The sequence below is a fragment of the Panthera onca genome, chromosome B4, assembly GCF_046562875.1.
Source record: "Panthera onca isolate mPanOnc1 chromosome B4, mPanOnc1 haplotype 2, whole genome shotgun sequence".
In the NCBI taxonomy this organism is placed as follows: domain Eukaryota; kingdom Metazoa; phylum Chordata; class Mammalia; order Carnivora; family Felidae; genus Panthera; species Panthera onca.
The window spans coordinates 48,363,944-48,383,078 of record NC_138345.1 but is presented as its reverse complement, the minus strand read 5'-3'; the positions used below and the strand labels follow the sequence as shown (position 1 = coordinate 48,383,078).

Genomic DNA, 19,135 nt, shown 5'->3' with positions numbered 1-19,135 from the left:
ATTTACCTGTCAACAGACACTTAGGTTGTTTCCATAGACTTTCTTATCCCAAAAAGCACATCCCTCAGCCAGAAGAGCTATTTACTTCTTACAGGGCCTTTCTTTAGAGTCCAATCTATTTAATGTGATGGTTGTTTGTCTGAGGGAATACCAAAAGTATGGAGGGAATACCAAAATGGAATGAAGATGAGAAATGTTCACGTCCCCAACTTGTTTGTTTTGTCCGAGAGAGCAATGCAAGAGCAGGTGAAAATGTGCTGCAGTGCAAAGGAATTTGCTAGACTTGTTCCATGCAGCTAGCTACTAGATTTTCCTTAAGTTTCCTAGTCAATCTGTTTCCTAAAGTTAAAACCACTTTAAGAATGATTTAAATTCTCATTTAAGTGAAGTACCTTTGGATTATACAAGATCCATCCAGATATCTGTCTCTAATTGGAGGATTTCAAAAAGCATATTTTCATTTCTCATGTCACCTTTAAAAGTTGCCAACTAATTTTGAGGGGTGCCTGGATGGCTCAGTCAGTTCAGCATCCGACTCTTGATTTTGTCTCAGGTCATGATCTTCCAGTCCAAGAGTTCCAGCACCACGTCAGAATTTATATAGATATTTTCCCATAACTAAAGAAGAGTATTCTTTAGTGGAGAGACTATTTGCAGATATTCCCAGGAGTGACAACAAAGGGATTAAAGAGACAGTGATATGACTGGCAGTGTTTTCAGACTATATAGGAATCTTGTGAAATTGGCAGGGTAGTATAACCTGGGCAACAGAAGCCACAAGCAAAACAAGATCTTGCATTCCACCTGCCCTCAGGAGGATAAGAGAAGTATGACCCTGCCCTCCAGAGACAGAAGTAGTCTCATGGTTTAGTCATTCTTTCATCCATCCAACCAGTCATCCGACCATCAATCCATTTAACAAATGTACTGAGCATCTTCTATGTGCCAACTCTAAACTGGAAATATAACGGAGAAAAATACAGAGATGGACCCTAGCCTCATGAATCAAGGGTGACATTAGGTCCCAAATTTAAGTAGTGGTTCCTCTTCTTTAAAAATTTGTTTGGGCGGCCAACCAGCCCTAGAAAAGTCTAAGTGGTATGCTTTCTCGTTGGACAAAGTTTTTATTAGCACTTGGGAGCATCATTATTTGCAGAACATTGCGTAAAGCACCGATGACAAGCTCAGAGAATTCTGAATTCAGGGAGAGAATGGAGGAGAGGGAAAATGGTCAGATCTGCCAGAAGCTCTTCAGAAAACTATTTGCTGGAGGACATGCCAAGAGAGTTACCCTTTTCTATAGTATTTCTGTGACTAAAATAATGGCATAGTAATAAAATTAATGTATTTCTCACCAATTCTACTTCCTCTGTCCGTCCTTGCTTATTCGTCCTCTCTTTTTCAGACTAAGTATTTTGTCTCTTTGAGGAATTTTCTTGGCTCCAGTCAGACTTTTTTTTTCTGTTCCATGAGATTCAGCTTTATTTACAGAATGTTGGTTTTATGAGTTCATAGTATGATTTTACTGGCAGCACTAATATCCTTGGTCTTGCCAGTAAAGGAAAAAGGCAAAGGGGAGAAGAATTAGGCAGTACCAGCCCTGAAAATGTAAACAGAAATCACTTTCTAGGACAACAAAGGACAACGAAATGAGAGACAGAAACCTAGCCAGCTTCACAACACAGTGCTGACCTCTTCGTTCTGTTCGTTTAAGGGAAGATCCTTGGATGGATTCTACATCTCAGATTCCTTAACTGCCATAGCTTCCTGACCACTGAATCCCTGTCTCTTCTTAATTTGTCTTAGCTGAACTAAGTGAAAATAAATGCTTGTCAAACTCAGACATGGGAGGGGCATCTAGGGAACCATGTACAGAAATGTCTGGGAAAAGGCAGAGAAGCCTGGATATTAAATACACTGGGCTTCTGGTTGGGGACAGCTGTCTTCCCATATAGATCATCTCCTCTACCCTTTTCCTTTCCATTAAAACTTCAATATTTCAATAAGATAGCAGATGTGAAGTAATAATCATATAACTATCCAAGTAATATTATCATGTATCATATAGGTATGATAATCAGTTTTTATTCATTATGTGATTTACTTTTCATAATTATCCTATAAACTGAATGTAATTATCCACATGTTATATATGAGAAAATTAGGGCTCAAAGAGGTTATATATTTTATGTATATTTTATCCAATGTCATACAGTAACTTCATGGCAGAGGGTTATTTGATTTCATAGAAACACAGGGCTATTTGATCTCAAAGAATATGACTTAACTGCTGATACAACCATGCAATATTCCCCAAGGTTCTGACACCTGCTTAAGGAATTCTGTGGTCGCATGTACAGGGATGCATGAGTCTAAAGTCTCAGAAATAAAGATAAAATTATAAAAAGATATACATATTTAAAATGCTGATTTCTTCAATGTCTTTTGAAATTTAACAATAAGAATGAAAGATTTGCGTATCACCACTTACACTTGGATAGTTAAATGGCTCACAAAATCAGAGAAAGGGATGAATTTGGTATTGGAACCCAAATACCCCATGTCTCTGTTCAGGACTCTGCACACTAAATTGTCTATCCAAAGAAGCTCTAACTCAAATATGCTGCTTTCCAAAACCTTTCAGCTTACTTTAGAAATCACCAAGTCTATGAACACTCATGTTTGCTGACTGTCATCTGACATTTACTCTGGTTTGGTATAAGAATACAGGTTCTGCAATGACGGCAAAGTCAATTTCTACGGTTACTTCAACCCCAAGCAAAACTGGAAATCAAGGTTCAGTTTACAACCTGCTCCTTCAACTCAGAGCAAAATAGAGAACAGCTTCTATGTCTCCTGTCTTGGCAGGACATGAGGTTAGGAAAGTTTGGCCATTTGCTCATCAGACTCCAGTTGCTGCTTCAGAATGAGGTGTGAAGGAAAAGTCTGGCAAATTTCTCCCACAGCACCAATGGCCTTAGCTGGAGGGGAAGGAATCCCCTTAGAACTCTTCTACTGGCATCCCACATTCTGGTTCATCCTTGTATTCGCCTTTCATTATTCCAACTCTAAAATGCTCCTTCCTACATTCAGGAAATTTACAACAGCAAGCAATGGACCCAAATAATGTGTAAGAGTTGAAGGAGATTTGGTGCCTCACAGGAAGAGGAGCCTTGCAGGTAGGACTAATGAGCTGGGATGTAAGGGGGAATGAGCCGATGTCTCTATGAAGGAGGTGAAAACAAAGTACTTGTGTAGTCAACATCTGTCAAGACATGAAGGGAAGGGAGAGTATGATGGCTTTGCTCATCAAATCGTAGTACACAGGAACTTGAGAGCACAGTCACAAGTTGTGAGAAATAGTTCGAAGGAAGATAGAATACTAGTTTTAAACAACAGCAAATGATTTAACAGAAATTTAGTAAACATAATAACAAGAATATTAGCTATTAATTTTAAAAAGAGCTGGCAACTTTTAAAGCCCTTTTTTTTTCGTTTATTTTATTCATCTTGAGGGGGTTGGGGGAAGAGGCAGAGAGAGAGAATCCCAAGCAGGCTCTGCACTAATAGAAAAACGTCTTTCGTAATTATCTAAAATCCAGATACAAGCTGGAGCTTCATGTAGTCTAGTCTTTACAAGATATTTCAATGAAGAAAATACAAGCTAGCAACCAACGTTCATTAATAACTATTTTAAGGGGTGCCTGGGTGGCTCAGTCAGTTAGGATTTTGGCTCTTGATTTCAGCTCAGGTCATGATCTCACAGTTCTCATCAGATGGAGCCCCAAGTCAGGGCTCTCAGCACAGAGTCTGCTTGGGATTCTCTCTCTCCCTCTCTCTGCCCCTCCCCCTGCTTGCACTCATGCTCTCTCTCTCCAAATAAACATTTTTTAAAAACCCAATTTTAACATTTTCTGATAATTCTCAATCTTTTAAAATCTCAAACAATCTTATTCATAACCAAAGCAGCTCTTGTTTGTCTTTTCCGATGTCTCACTTTTAATTTTTTTAATGTTTTTATTTATTTTTGAGACAGACAGAGCATGAGCAGGGGAGGGGCAGAGAGAGAGGGAGACACAGAATCCGAAGCAGGCTCCCAGCTCTGAGCTGTCAGCACAGAGCCCAATGCAGGGCTCGAACTCACAGACCATGAGGTCATGACCCGAGCTGAAGCCGGATGCTCAACAGACTGAGCCACCCAGGCACCCCTCTGATGTCTCACTTTTAATGTCTCACATCTTACAGCTGCCTCAAAGCTCTTCTCTCTGTGACTCAGTCTCTATCTAAAACTCTCCTACAAGGCTCTTCTTATTTCTCTCCTTCCACTTTTTTCTACCTCCATTTTTTTTCTCCCTCTTTCTTCTTTCCAATGAATCAATCTTGACCCTTTCCAATACAAAGCCCCCACTGAGTTCCCCATTGAGTTAGCCCAATCCTCTTCATAAAAACACATAACTGGAGTTGGCACATACAAAATTATCTTTGAGACAGGGAGTGGAATGGGAGAAGAGAAAAAAGAAGGGCTCTGAATTCTCGCACATGCTATTAATTTTTACAAATTATATAAAAATGGTACTTAGCATAGGAGAACCCATAAATAAATGGAAAACAGTAGACAGGGAAGATGAGTGACTGGTGAGAGACCTTTTCCAACAGAAAGTGTTAGCCTTGCAAAGAGCAAGAAGATAAGGAAAAATGCTTACAAATTTAGAAATCCAGTGGAAGCAGTGATGAAAAAAACTTGTGGGGAAGAGGTGAAGCTTAAATTGGAAAGAGAAGTGTAAGATTTTCACATTTGGATTCAGAGGTGTAAAAATAAATAATTGTGATGTCAGAAGGCTGACAGAGCACAGTTGGAATCTGGCCAGAAAAGACCAAGCTAATGTGCATTACAAAGCACGTGTTTGTACAAGTGCACCAAGAAGCATAAAATACCTAGGAATAAATCTAACCAAAGATGTAAAAGATCTGTATGCTGAAAACTATAGAAAGTTTATGAAGGAAATTGAAGAAGATATAAAGAAATGGAAAAGCATTCCGTGTTCATGGATTGGAAGAATAAATATTGTCAAAATGTCAATACTCCCCAAAGCTATCTACACATTCAATGCAATCTCAATCAAAATTGCACCAGCATTCTTCTCGAAACTAGAACAAGCAATCCTAAAATTCATATGGAACCACAAAAGGCCCCGAATAGCCAAAGTAATTTTGAAGAAGAAGACCAAAGCAGGAGGCAGCACAATCCCAGACTTTAGCCTCTACTACAAAGCTGTAATCATCAAGACAGCATGGTATTGGCACAAAAACAGACACATAGACCAATGGAATAGAATAGAAACCCCAGAACTAGTCCACAAACGTATGGCCAACCAATATTTGACAAAGCAGGAAAGAATATCCAATGGAAAAGAATATCCAATGGAAAAAAGACAGTCTCTTTAACAAATGGTACTGGGAGAACTGGACAGCAACATGCAGAAGATTGAAACTAGACCACTTTCTCACACCATTCACAAAAATAAACTCAAAATGGATAAAGGACCTGAATGTGAGACAGGAAACCATCAAAACCTTAGAGGAGAAAGCAGGAAAAGTCCTCTCTGACCTCAGCCGTAGCAATTTCTTACTTGACACATCCCCAAAGGCAAGGGAATTAAAAGCAAAAATGAATTACTGGGACCTTATGAAGATAAAAAGCTTCTGCACAGCAAAGGAAACAACCAACAAAACTAAAAGGCAACCAACAGAATGGGAAAAGATATTTGCAAATGACATATCGGACAAAGGGCTAGTATCAAAAATCTTAAAGAGCTCACCAAACTCCAAACCCAAAAAACAAATAACCCAGTGAAGAAATGGGCAGAAAACATGAATAGACACTTCTCTAAAGAAGACATCCAGATGGCCAACAGGCACATGAAAAGATGCTCAACGTCGCTCCTCATCAGGGAAATACAAATCAAAACCACACTCAGATATCACCTCACGCCAGTCAGAGTGGCCAAAATGAACAAATCAGGAGACTACAGATGCTGGAGAGGATGTGGAGAAACGGGAACCCTCTTGCACTGTTGGTGGGAATGCAAATTGGTGCAGTCACTCTGGAAAACAGTGTGGAGGTTCCTCAAAAAATTAAAAATAGACCTACCCTATGACCCAGCAGTAGCACTGCTAGGAATTTAGCTAAGGGATAGAGGAGTACTGATGCATAGGGGCACTTGTACCCCAATGTTTATAGCAGCACTCTCAACAATAGCCAAATTATGGAAAGGGCCTAAATGTCCATCAACTGATGAATGGATAAAGAAATTGTGGTTTATATACACAATGGAGTACTGCGTGGCAATGAGAAAGAATGAAATATGGCCCTTTGTAGCAACATGGATGGAACTGGAGAGTGTGATACTAAGTGAAATAAGCCATACAGAGAAAGACAGTTACCATATGGTTTCACTCTTATGTGGATCCTGAGAAACTTAATAGAAACCCATGGAGGAGGGGAAGGAAAAAAAAAAAAAAGGCTAGAGTGGAAGAGAGTCAAAGCATAAGAGACTGTTAAAAACTGAGAACAAACTGAGGGTTGATGGGGGGTGGGAGGGAGGGGAGGGTGGGTGATGGGTATTGAGGAGGGCACCTTTTGGGATGAGCACTGGGTGTTGTATGGAAACCAATTTGACAATAAACTTCATATATTGAAAAAAAAACAAAGCACGTGTTTGTAGCTGGAAAAGAGAGAATTCTCTTTAATTCTGAAGATAGGGTGGAGAGGAGGTGGAGTGTCCTACTCATTTTAGAGAAGCAACATTGGAACTAAACTTGCTTCATATCAGGTAAATTGGGGGTTAGTAACTGAGTTGAGTACATATAAAATGCTACATGAATAGGCCACGGCTAGTTTGTTTTCCCCAAACAAGCAATGCAGTAAATGAAGTAAATGCAATGTAGTAAACTAGCTTTTGCAAATATAACAATTTGGATGATTTCTCTTGTAAAAAGGGCACTGAAGCCAACCCTGAGAGCAAGTTTGTGATTTCAACTTTTTTTTTAAGTTTATGTATTTATTTTGAGAGAGAGAGAGAGAGAGAGAGAGACAGAGAGAGCACACAAGTGGGGGGGGGGGGGAGGAGGGGAGAGAGAGAGAGGGAGAGAGAAGAATCCCAAGCAGGCTCTGCACTGTCACACAGAGCCCGATACAGGGCTCAAACTCATGAGCCATGAGATCATGACCTGAGCCAAAACCAAGAGTGCTTAACCAACTGAGCCACCCAGGCTCCCTGCAAGTTTGTAATTTAAAGAGGGAAACGACCACCAATCTTGTGACCAGAAATCATGATGGGTTTACTTTATCAGGGATAAGCATACAGGGATAAGACGTCTCCTTTTGAAGTCTTCTTTAAGATTTTATCACAAAGAATATGCCTCTTAATAGGAATAAATCTGGAGGGAAAGCCTGAATTTTATTGCTCCTTCACAACTCATGAATCCTTCAGATTATAAGGGTTCTGAACTATTTCCTTTAACAGGGAATCCTAAAAGCTCTTCAGCGGGGGGAGGTTGGGAAGGAAATCCATTCCAATAAGACTAAAAGAATGAGGCTCCACCTAACTGTCCATCACTGCTCCTTGAAAGAAACTATTATTGAAAACTATACCACCTGCTCTCATTCCCAACCCTTTTGCTGTTCGAGCCCGAGTCAGAGTTCCTGCGGCTTCAGCTCATCTACAATCTGCTGCTCTGTGACTCAAGTCTACCTGTCTGCCAAGAGGACTCTTGGGTACCAGGCAGCAGAGACACATCTTGATAGAAGAGTTTTCTACATTTCCAAGAAGAAGAAGAAAAAAAAGCTCTGCCTCCAGGATAACCAGAGACACCAAATTACAGTCTGTCTCCTATAAAAAAAGAAAAGAAACAGCATTTCTGCTACTGAAGGTATAGTGGAAGTGTGAGTTTGTGAGAATCTACGTTTGAGGATACATGACAGCTAAAGAGCAAAGCGAATATACAAGAAGCTATTACTTACCTCCTTAGGGACGTGTCTTGTCTGTCTCTAGATCCCCCAGGAGCACCTAGCACAGTAACCAGCCTCTCACCTATCACTCACGAAGAGCATATTGGATTAGTTCATTATCAAGACACTGCCTTCAGAAAATAAGAGATGAGTACCCTTTTATCCTCACTGCACTTTAGATCAGTGATATCCAGCCTAAGAGAGCCTCAGGGCACAGGTTTGGACTCAAGTCACAAAACTGGATGGGCAAGTTACGATGGGGCCAAGGGAGGAAACAGAACCCATGGCATCACTGGGCACCTCTGCCGTGCAGAGGGCTTGGAAGAATGCAAAAAGTTGCGTACCACCGGACACATGCCAAGTGATCCAGAATTGACAGCTCAACCTTACTGGGAAAGTAAGTCTGTATGGAACCAGTTTATGAAGTGAAGTCCTTTGCCCTCAGAACCTCTCCTCCATCCATCAGGGAGCGAGCAGAACACTGCAGCTCTGTCTTCAAACCAGACTGCACTCAGGGCCAGGAGAGTAGATCAGAGAAGGAATCAGAAAGGCAAACACGTGTTTGTGGCAACTCCCTTCTCTGTGGAACTTTGCCCAGATCTGGCCCCAAATATAGGGTGGCCACAACTTCTGTCTCAGGGCAGCATCCTGCTACAGCACAGTCAGGTCCAGGAGTGAGGGAAAACTGCCCACCCAGAGTAGATAATATCTGGAAGGAATGAATATTTGGGAAAAGTCCCAGTGTTAGTTTAGGGCCAACCAGTCTCCACCTTCTCTGGCCCCCTCCCACTGGTTCCTCCCATTTCAGCTGCTCTAGTTCTTATAAAAACTCCACAGCCTTCCACTGACAGCCTGCAGGAGCCTCTCTCCCCTCTGCTGCTGCGCAAGCCAGTGAGACCAACCCACAGGACCACAGAGACACCATGAAGAGCCTGCTCCTTCTCTCCATTCTGGCTGCCTTGGCCGTGGCAGTTCTGTGCTATGGTGAGAAACCTTTCTTCTGCCATTCTTCTGGTGTTTCTTTCCTGTCTCTGATTTCAGTTTACTTCAGTTTTTTCCTCCCCCTCCTCCTCTTCTTCCCCTTTCTCTGATATAATCTTAAAGTATCATTAACTTAACATTTCCCAAGCCCTGTGGATACTGATTCATTCCATCAAGTGTTTTTTTTTTACATACCGAATATCCAGACTTTCGTATACAACTTGACAGGCATGTTCTGTCTCTGGTAAGTCACTATTCACCTAGACACTTCACTGTTTCAGAAAGAAGATATCAAATTCCCAGCCCCTGAGTTCTCATATTTAGGGATGTTTACTTCTACATTGGGAACTGTTGGTTAAAGGTGTTAGTTAAATCACTCACCTTTAAGAAAATCAGTTCTCACATGAAGTGTTAAGTATAGCTCTCTCTGCAGGGACAAGACAATCTCCTAAACTTACTACATTTCTTCAGTGAATTGATCTAAAAATGAAGTTTTACATTTAAAGAACCTCAGAGAAAAATAGACGGTATAATTTCTATTGTCCAAAGATAAATTTCACCTGGTTTCTCTATGTTGTTAATTATATGTGTCTGATCAAAGCTTATGAAAGAAAATCCAAAGCAAGATTATTTTTGATCAGTCTTACGCTTCAGTTATCTGGATATCTTAGATGTCCTTAAACCCAAATCATACTAATAACCATCTGTATTTCTTCTCACTCTTGAAATTATTCACATGGTTTCGGTATCAGAGGATTTGGTATTTTCATCTCCTTTTTAATTTTTTACATAAAACCACTTGCTTACGAATATAAACCTCTTATTGCCAAATTTACCTGCAGCACATGGGAGAGCAGTGGAAAGAAGAAACCTTTTGCTTTGGCATCGTCTCAGTTCTTTCTCTGAACTGGCATCACGCCCAGTGTGAGTTGTCCTCTGGAGCCAGTGGTTTTTGTGCCTGCCAAGTTAACACAGGTCCTTAAGAGGCTTTAGGAACCTCTTAAAAACCTGTCTTGGTAAAGCCCAACTGACCATCTCCCCAGTCTGCCTGGAAGACGTTGGCTATTTTCCGGACCCTTCTGTCCCTTTCTCAACCCTGCTCTTAGCCAGGTCCCAAATTAATCAGAGAAGATGCCTCTCTGGAGATTTGTGTGCAACATCGAAATTATCTTATTTCACTAGCCTGAGGACCTCATAGCCCTTGAGAAATTTCAGTCAAGGCCGTGACGACTAGCTCCTTCAACATCAGCAAATCTGAAGTGTAGAGATAATTACATCAAGGACAGAGCTAGAGACACAACTTGCAAATCCAAAATGTCTGATTTGTCATAACCACACTGCTAAATATATTCTTCACATCTTTTCGACTCTTTTCTCTCCTTCCTTCCCCAAATGCAGACCATTGTCATGTCTGATAAATAACAATCAAATGAATTTTTTTTTATTCCAGAATCTCATGAAAGCATGGAATCCTATGAAATTTGTAAGTAAATATTTGACTTCCTTATTTAAATCTCATGTATTAAAGAATCTCCCTCCCTAGTCTTAAATAGACAAAATGATAATCCATTGAGGTAATACAGGGAAGAGAAAGAGAGTCTCTTTTGGAAAACTACGTTTAAAAATCTAATGACCGTAAAAATCGCCAGACGAGCAATTTTTTTAAGCTTGAAATAGCATAATATGGCCTTGCAAGTGCATTCGACAGAATTGGAGCCATAAAATCTCACTTGGAAATTTTAAGTTGGCACCACATCAACCACACAGATGGAAAACAAGGAGTAACAACAAATGGCAGAGTAAGGAATTCGAGGCCTAGTCAGCTGGGAAACCACAGTCATCAGCATTACATTGAATGTTACTGAATATCTGGACTTTCAAAGACTGAGTGTGGGAAGAAGTAACGCAACACTCTCGTTTTCAGTTTTTCACTATTTTCATAACATTGACACTGTCCATTTCCAGTAATCAAAAGTCATGCTTTACAAGCATGTCCCTCCTCAGGACAGAGAGAATTTCTCCTCACAGGAATTAAAAACACACCGAATAGGAACACCAAAATTGAAAACGGCAAAATGATTTCCCAAAGGGGAAATAAACAAACAGAAATTACTGTGGCCTATGTAATAAGTCTCTAAAATACATACACTGCTTTCCTTTGATCAGGCAGTTTATGAAATTGGCTTTATCTTTCCCTTTGACTTTTGTAGATCTCTAGTTACATGGAATGCATGAATTAATGAGTTTTCAAATATATATGTGTCAGGGACTATTCATGGAAATATTTTCAACTACTGTTTCCCTAAAACTATAATTATCTTTTTTTTCTTTTAAGATCCCTTCACTAACAGGAGAAATGCTAATACTTTTATATCCCCGCAACAGAGATGGAGAGCTAAAGCCCATGAAAGGTGGGTAACAAAACTTGATGGAAAGAGGTAATTTTTCCCAACATAGCATCACAGATCGGAATGGAATGAGAAACTTTTTTTTTTAATCATATATATTATTTCTAATTGTGTCCCCTAAATCAAAGAATTTAAAAACAGTATACAGAAAACAACTGAATTTCAAGAAGACTAGTTTATGAAAGACCCAGAAAGCAGAGGGAGGGAGAAGGAAAAGGAGGACAGAAAGAAAATTTCTATTTTTATTAAAAAAAAAAAATTACTCCTGTTCCACCTTTCCTCCCTGTTAAGTATCTCTTAATATTGGGGTGTGTCTCCTATATTTTCTTATTATTTTTCCCCCTTTTCCTTTTTAAAAAAAAATTCTATTATGTTCTCATTTGGGGCCTCTTTTTTCCCCCCACTTTCTAGGATTAGAGAAAGGACCAAGCCCACCTATGAGATCAATCGGGAAGCCTGTGATGACTTCAAGCTTTGCGAACGCTATGCCATGGTTTATGGATACAATGCTGCCTACAATCGCTATTTCCCACAGCGCCGAGGGGGCAAATGAGATTGGAAAAAGTCTCTTTCTTTCCAGAGCCTGGTGCCTGGTTTTGTATTCCTTTGCAGTAGCATCACTGAACTATATAAACACATACAAACTGCTTATTTCTTAAACATTCTTGTCTGGCTGCAGCCCTCCTCCCTGCGCCCAGATTGATAAGCAATGAAAGCGCAGCGTAGTGAAAGTCAAGAAGGACTTAAGATGTGTAATTATTACAAAATAAACTGCTGGTTGGATACTTTCATTTTGTGAGTCTGATTTCTTCCGGCAAAATGCTGAGATATTTAAATCATGGCCCACCTAACCCAGAATATGAGATTCTGTTAATCATGTTCTGGTGTTGATTAGAAACATAACTGCATAGAAAGAATGAAACTTAGAAGGCATAAGTCACCCAGCCATAATTTGTCTAAACTCTACCTTGGGACTGGTGAATGATTGCTTCTTAGTATTTCCAGGGTTTTCAAACATTATAGATAATTAATCATATGATTTTCCTGCTCCCAAACTTTTTAAGATTTATTTATTTAAGTAGTCTCTATACCCAGTGTGGGGCTCAAACTCACAACCCTGAGATCAAGAGTCACATGCTCCTCTGACTGGGCCAGCCAGGCGACTCTGCTCCCAAACTTTAAATGGTCCTAAATCCTTTCTGTGTGGATTCCAGGTTCTATCTTGGCTCATCACCCTCATCATAATTTCCTGAGTGTTATCATTTCTTAAGATGTCACAGCTTTGACTCTTACTTAGGCCAAGAAAATGTTTGCTTTCACAATCACCAGAGATTTTTTAACAATTCAATCATGGAATTTTGGAGCCAGACAATATGCTATAACTCACTTAAGCCTGGTTTGTCAATGAGGAAATGAGACTCCAGAGTCTCCTGCTTGGTAGTTAGAGACAGAGCCCAGGACTTCTCAATCCCTGTTCAGAACTTTCTCTTCTTTGCCATGAGAACTTGTTCATGCCCACATTTATCATCCATTCCTTTTGGTAGGCCCACTGCCTTCACGTCTTTAGTGGATGATCTTTCTAATCCTTCAAAATCCAGCACAAAACCCAAGCACTTTATGAAATCAGTAATGATTAAATCCACCCACTTCCTATCACACCACTCAAGCCAGTGTCTAGCCTTTGAGGAATATATGTAAAGAGTCAAGTACGATAACATTATTCAATTCGTTTAAAAATTTTTAATGCTTATTTATTTATTTTTAAGAGAGAGAGAGAGAGAGCACAAACTGAGAAGGGACAGAGAGACAGGGAGATACAGAATTTGAAGCAGGCTCCAGGCTCTGAGCTGTCAGCACAGAACCCGACACAGGGCTCAAACTCACACCCGTGAGATCATGACCTAGCCAAAGTTGGACACCTAACCGGCTGAGCCACCCAGGAGCCCCTATTCAATTCATGTTTTGATCAAAATTTCTTTTTATGTATATTTTCTTGGCTAACATTATGGTAAGAAAGTGTAATTTCTTTTCTCTCTACAGACTTGGTACTAAGTTCTGTTCATAAAGGGTTTTCAATGAAAGCTGTATAAACACAGACTGACTAGTCAAGCCTGGGAGGGATCCCCCAATTTTGAAACTGTTACATTCATCATAATAATGTGCGTTATATAATTTAAACCATCATCATATAAATGTAACGATGACTGTTTTATCATTTTCTAAGCTATTATGCATGTGATAACTCATTGGGTCTTACAATAGCCCAGAAGATGAGTAGTATTTATTAGATGGTAAAATTGAGACTCAGAACGGTAACTTTCTGAAGACATTGTTGTGAATGCCGTGGTGTATTACTCAAGCTGAGATATGCCCCTGGCCAACAGACATATTGACAGCTGATGGTTCCCAGCCAAGGATTTGAGTACAATTCCCTACAGACCTCTAGAGCTCTCTCTTCTGTGCATCTCTCTTCTCTGAGATACTCTTCTCTGTGATCACTAGCTACCTTTCTGGACTCCCAGCTCTGTCTCCTCAATTTAGGAAGGCCATAAGGCTTTGCTGGGTTCTATTTTCTGTTGTATGTTCTGAAAAGTCTCAAAAAAATTGGGGCAGTTATAGGACTCATCCTCATTTGCATCAGCGTCAAGGAGTCCACAATAAAGCAAAATATAGGGGGAAAGGGGAATAAAAAACTAAAAGGGACAAATTGAAAACAAATGGCAAGATGATAGACTTAAACCTATCACACTAATCTCATTATACGTAAACAATCTAAATGGTCTAGTTATTTTTTTGCTTTTACATATGCTATAGATCCTATAAGACAATTTTGTTATTTTTGCTTTAAAGAGTCAATTATTTTTTAAAGGGCTTAGATAATACAAAAAATATCTCATACATTTACCCATGTAGTTTCCATTCCCATTGCTCCTCGTTCTTTTGTATGCATCTAGATTTCCATCTGGTCTCATTTTCCTTCTGCTTGATGGACTTTCTCTAACATTACTTGTAGTGAAGGTCTGCTGGATTCTTTAAGTTTTCAAATTTTGCCTTCACATTTGAAATATGTTCTCACTGCATATCAAATTCTACATTGTCAGTTTTTTTTCTTTTCATTCTTTTAAGATGTTCCACTGTCTTATAGCTTGCATTGTTTCTGCTATAAATCTGTTGTCGCTCTTATCTTTATTCTTCTATAAGTACTGTCTTATGTCTTGCAGCTTCTAAGGTTTTTCTATCATTGGTTTTGACTAAATTGATTATGATGTACCTTGGCGTGGTTTTCCTTATTTTTTTTGTTCTTCAAGTTTATTGAGCTTCGTAGATTGCATTACATTTTATTAATTAAATTGAATTAAATATCAGTCATTATTTCTTCAAAGATTTTCCTTCCTTCACTCCACTTCTCCTTTGGAGACTGCAATGACATGCACTTAAAGTTGTCCAGGGCTCCCTGTTATTAATTTAATTTTTATAAGCTTTTTTTTTCCCTCTGTGTATTTCATTTTTGACAGTTTCTTTTAATGTGTCTAGAGTTTATTCAGTTATATCCAGTAATATCTAATTTACTGTTAATCCTATCCAGTGCACTTTTCATTTTAGACATTACAGTTTTCATCTATGGTAGTTTGATTTGGATGTTTTCTTATTTTCCATATCGCAACATTTTAAACATCTTAGATACAGTTAGGATAATTTTTTTTAAAGAGAGGGAGAGAGTGCGAGCAGGGGAGAGGGACAGAGAGAGAGAGAGAATTTCAAGCAGGCTATGTACCCAGTGTGGAGCCCAATGGGGGGATTGATCCCAAGACCCTGGGATCATAACCTGAGCCGAAATCAAGAGTCAGACATTCAACCAACTAAGCCACCCACATACCCCTGGATAACTATTTTAATGTCCTTGTTTGCTAATTTCAATATCTGTGTCACTTCCACACTTGTTTTGGTTGGTTGATTATTCTACTTATTATGGATCATAATTTCCTACTTCTTTAATTCCTGGTAATCTTTTATTTGATGCCAGACATTGCAAATTTTATTTTTGTGTGTGTGTGCTGGATATTACTGTATTTTTATAAGTATTCTTGAGTTTTGTTCTGGGAATAAGTTAAATCACCTGCAAAAAGCTTCATTGTCTTAAATCTTCCTTTTAAAATGAGAAAAACTCAGTATTTAGTCTAGGCCAATTGCTTCCCCCACACTGAGAAAAGATCTTCTTAGTGTTGTACCCAATGTCCCATGACTGGGTGGTAAGAATAGGCAATAATCCCAGCCCTTAGTTAGTGCCAGCCACTGTTCCCTCTATTCCTCTTGGATGAGTATTTTCTTATATTTATGTGCCAATCAGCTCCCTACCACATATGTGAGAGGTGTCCTCAAGATATCCGGAGATCCCTCTCTCTGTAACTCTCTCCTTTCCAGTGTTTTGCCATGTAAACTATAACCACCATATTCTCCCAGGACTCTCAACTCATCAACTCAACAAGTCCACCATATTTCATTTTGGTCCTCCCTTCCTGAGCCATAGCCTGGAAATTCTATTAAGGCACCAAGCTGAGGTAATGACAGGACTCACTTTGTTTCTCATCTCTTAGGGATCACCATCATCTTTCATTAACTGATGCCCAGTGTCCTGAAAATCATTGTTTCATATGTATTGTCTGTTTTCTTTAGTTATTTATTAAGAGAGGGTAAATTGCCTAAAAGCCCATTATCAGACAGGACTACTCTGAATAGTCATCTCAGCCTCAGAGTTTTCTCATAGAACTGACTGAGCCATTTACTAAAATTGTATAACAGCTCAAATGTTCACTCTGCCTAGGCCTATGTTCTTCACCCCTCTCAGGCTGTACCCAAAAGTACTCCCTTATAAACCATCTGCACACAAATCTCTGAGTCTTAGAGTTTGTTTCCCAGGAACCAAATCTGTGACAATCAATCAGATGGTAAATAGTGGGACCAGGGTTTTCAAGCTCCAGACCTCTTATCAATTACACAACACTGTAGTCATAGTTTTTGAGCTGACAAGGAGTTCATCAATAACCTAATTCAACCTTCTCAATTTATGTTGAGTAATTTGAGAGCTTAGAGACTGAATGACTGCTCCAAGAGCAGATAATTTTATTCTCTTGAGAAATTCACTTGTACTGATCTCATGAAATTTTTTTTTTTTTTAATTTTTTTTTTTTCAACGTTTATTTATTTTTGGGACAGAGAGAGACAGAGCATGAATGGGGGAGGGACAGAGAGAGAGGGAGACACAGAATCGGAAACACGCTCCAGGCTCTGAGCCATCAGCCCAGAGCCTGACGCGGGGCTCGAACTCACGGACCGTGAGATCGTGACCTGGCTGAAGTCGGACGCTTAACCGACTGCGCCACCCAGGCGCCCCTGATCTCATGAAATTTAATTCCATAAGCCAGTTTTTAGAAAGGGTTATGTACAAATGGTCCATATATTTGTACCAAACTTTCGTCGTATATAGTCACACTTTCCAATCTGATGAAGCTAGTTTTAACATAGTTTCAAGTCGGTCAAAATTTTATCTATCCACCTTCTTAGTTATTTCCTTTTTGGTATGCTTTGGTTTTTCAGAGCTAAGACAAATGAAGTAAGAGGTCACAGGCCTTATTATCTCCCCCTTTCATGATCTTGGCGAGGCCTTTCGTGGAATAGTACATCCTGGGAACCTAAGAGTGCTTGAACGTAGGCAGAATACTCTCCTCCCAACCTATAAAGAAATCTTACATTTCAGCATAGAGTTTAAGAATAAGGACTTTGGAACTCCCAGCTTCACCACTTAGAAGTGTGAAATTTGTGGGCAAGTTATTTAATCTCAGTGGGTGTCAATTTCCCTATCTGTAAAATGAGATTATTCTAGTACCCACCTTAAAGTTGTTGTAAATATTAAATAAATGAAATATATGCAAGTACACAAAACAGTGTCTGGCATAGAGTAAGTGTTTAATAAATGTTAACTATGGTTACTGTTATTTTCTATTCTACTATTACTATCGTTGTAATGTACTATCCTCTGTATATTAAGAAATGGCAAGACAATTCCTCTTGGGGATTCCCACTTATAATTTGAAAGCAGTCAGCAGAACTTATAGCCAAAAGCTATTGAGAGCACTGGCCAGCTTGTACTCCACTCTTCCTCAATTTGCCCCCATACAATATCTACCTATGCTGATAAAACATGTAGTGTAAGAACAGTAGGCCAGAGTAATTCATTTTTGTTAAGAAAAATTTATTATCTTAGCTTTTATGCTCAACTGGGTTTAGAATTCATGCAGCTGTGTTTTTATGCAGTCATAAAAGTATCCATATTAGAATGGAGTGAAAGTTATATACTTAAATAGTAGTAGTAGTACATTTAAGCACTATTTAAATCCCTATCTCTACCTTTTCAGTAAAGAAAATTTGCAAGAAATCTGTTGTTCTACCTCTGAGTTCTTAAGTACCTTGATTACCCATCATTAGTCACCTTTCCTTCACTTCCTCAATTCTTATGATCTGGGCTCAGTTCTTTGCCATAATACATAATTCTAATGAGAGAAAATTTTATCCTGAACTTATTTTGATTTGGAACCCTGAAACTGCCCAAATTGGCTCTTTTTTTTTAATTCACAAACTAGGGTTCTATTTCATCCTAGGTGGCCCTCCTCTGGAGCCTAGACATTGCCACCTCTCTGACTATCACTAGATATATCTTCTGCCATGCCTCGTCCATAAGTAAGAATTCCTGGTAATTGATGTTAATTCAGAAAAGAACATATTAATCCATTCTTCTCTACAAGAAGAATTAATCCATTCTTCTCTACAAGAAGGGGCATCTTTATCCATGATGTATTATACATCCTAAACTATCAACCATAATACTTCAGTATGTCCCCACTAGAGACTGAGGGCTGAGTGAGAACTAAGGTAAGGAAGGGTCTGAGAACTAAGGTAAGGAAGCAGGAGTGGGGTCTGTTTATCATATTTTGTAACCCACATGAAGAATTTATACTTTCCCTCCGTACAGTTCTAATACCTGTGAGTTGAAAATCCTGAGTCATACAAAAAGAACAATTTCACCACAGGACATTTGCAAAAGTCCCATTTAAGCTCTAGATGCTACTGGTCACATCTCTTCATGCTAAGAGGACAGTTGGCAAATAACAGAGTCATCTTTTCTCAAGGAGATAATTGAACATGTTTATCAGGAGAAGGTAGGGCTTCTGAATCTAAGAAGGGAAAAATGCATTTGATATCTAGGTAATCCATTGGAATACCTCTTGATGTTTCTATGCCCAATTGTGATAAGAAATGGACAGATATATCAGCCATGGTCTGAGAAGGGCATGGCGAGCAGCTCATAACTCTCAGGAATGGGGATCTATTTCACTTAGTAAATTAGACACCTAGACCACCAGATGTGTTGACTAACAGTAAGGTGATCTAGAATGGGTAGTTGAAAGCGAAATAATGAGTATTAGTGGTTCTCAGCATTACAATGAGCTGCAGTAGCAGGGGCTGTGGTTTGTCCTGCTATTTTTTAAAAGTATTCTAACTTGCTCTAGGAGGGAACTAGATTTCAAACATGAGAATATACTAAAAGAGAAGTAGAGCTGAGAAAGAAGAGATCATTGTTATACTAAAACTGGGAAATACATTTCGATAAAACAGGAAAATGTGACTAGATTATAATTTTTTCCTGGAAAAGAGTCCAACCAGAATCCTGGAGAAGCTG

At 39.2% G+C, this 19,135-nt stretch overlaps 2 protein-coding genes across 3 annotated transcripts in view; one reads left to right on the top strand and one right to left on the bottom strand.

The window, feature by feature from the left end:
* PDE6H (phosphodiesterase 6H) overlaps positions 1–19,135 on the bottom strand; it is a 179,661-nt gene that overhangs the window by 94,099 nt on the left and 66,427 nt on the right. The window lies entirely within an intron of this gene.
* On the top strand, positions 8,843–12,191 carry MGP (matrix Gla protein). The gene is made up of 4 exons (XM_060658303.3): positions 8,843–8,995; positions 10,443–10,475; positions 11,328–11,403; positions 11,812–12,191. Exons 1-4 carry the CDS (start codon positions 8,935–8,937, stop codon positions 11,951–11,953), a joined length of 312 nt encoding a protein of 103 aa, XP_060514286.1. The 5' UTR covers positions 8,843–8,934; the 3' UTR covers positions 11,954–12,191.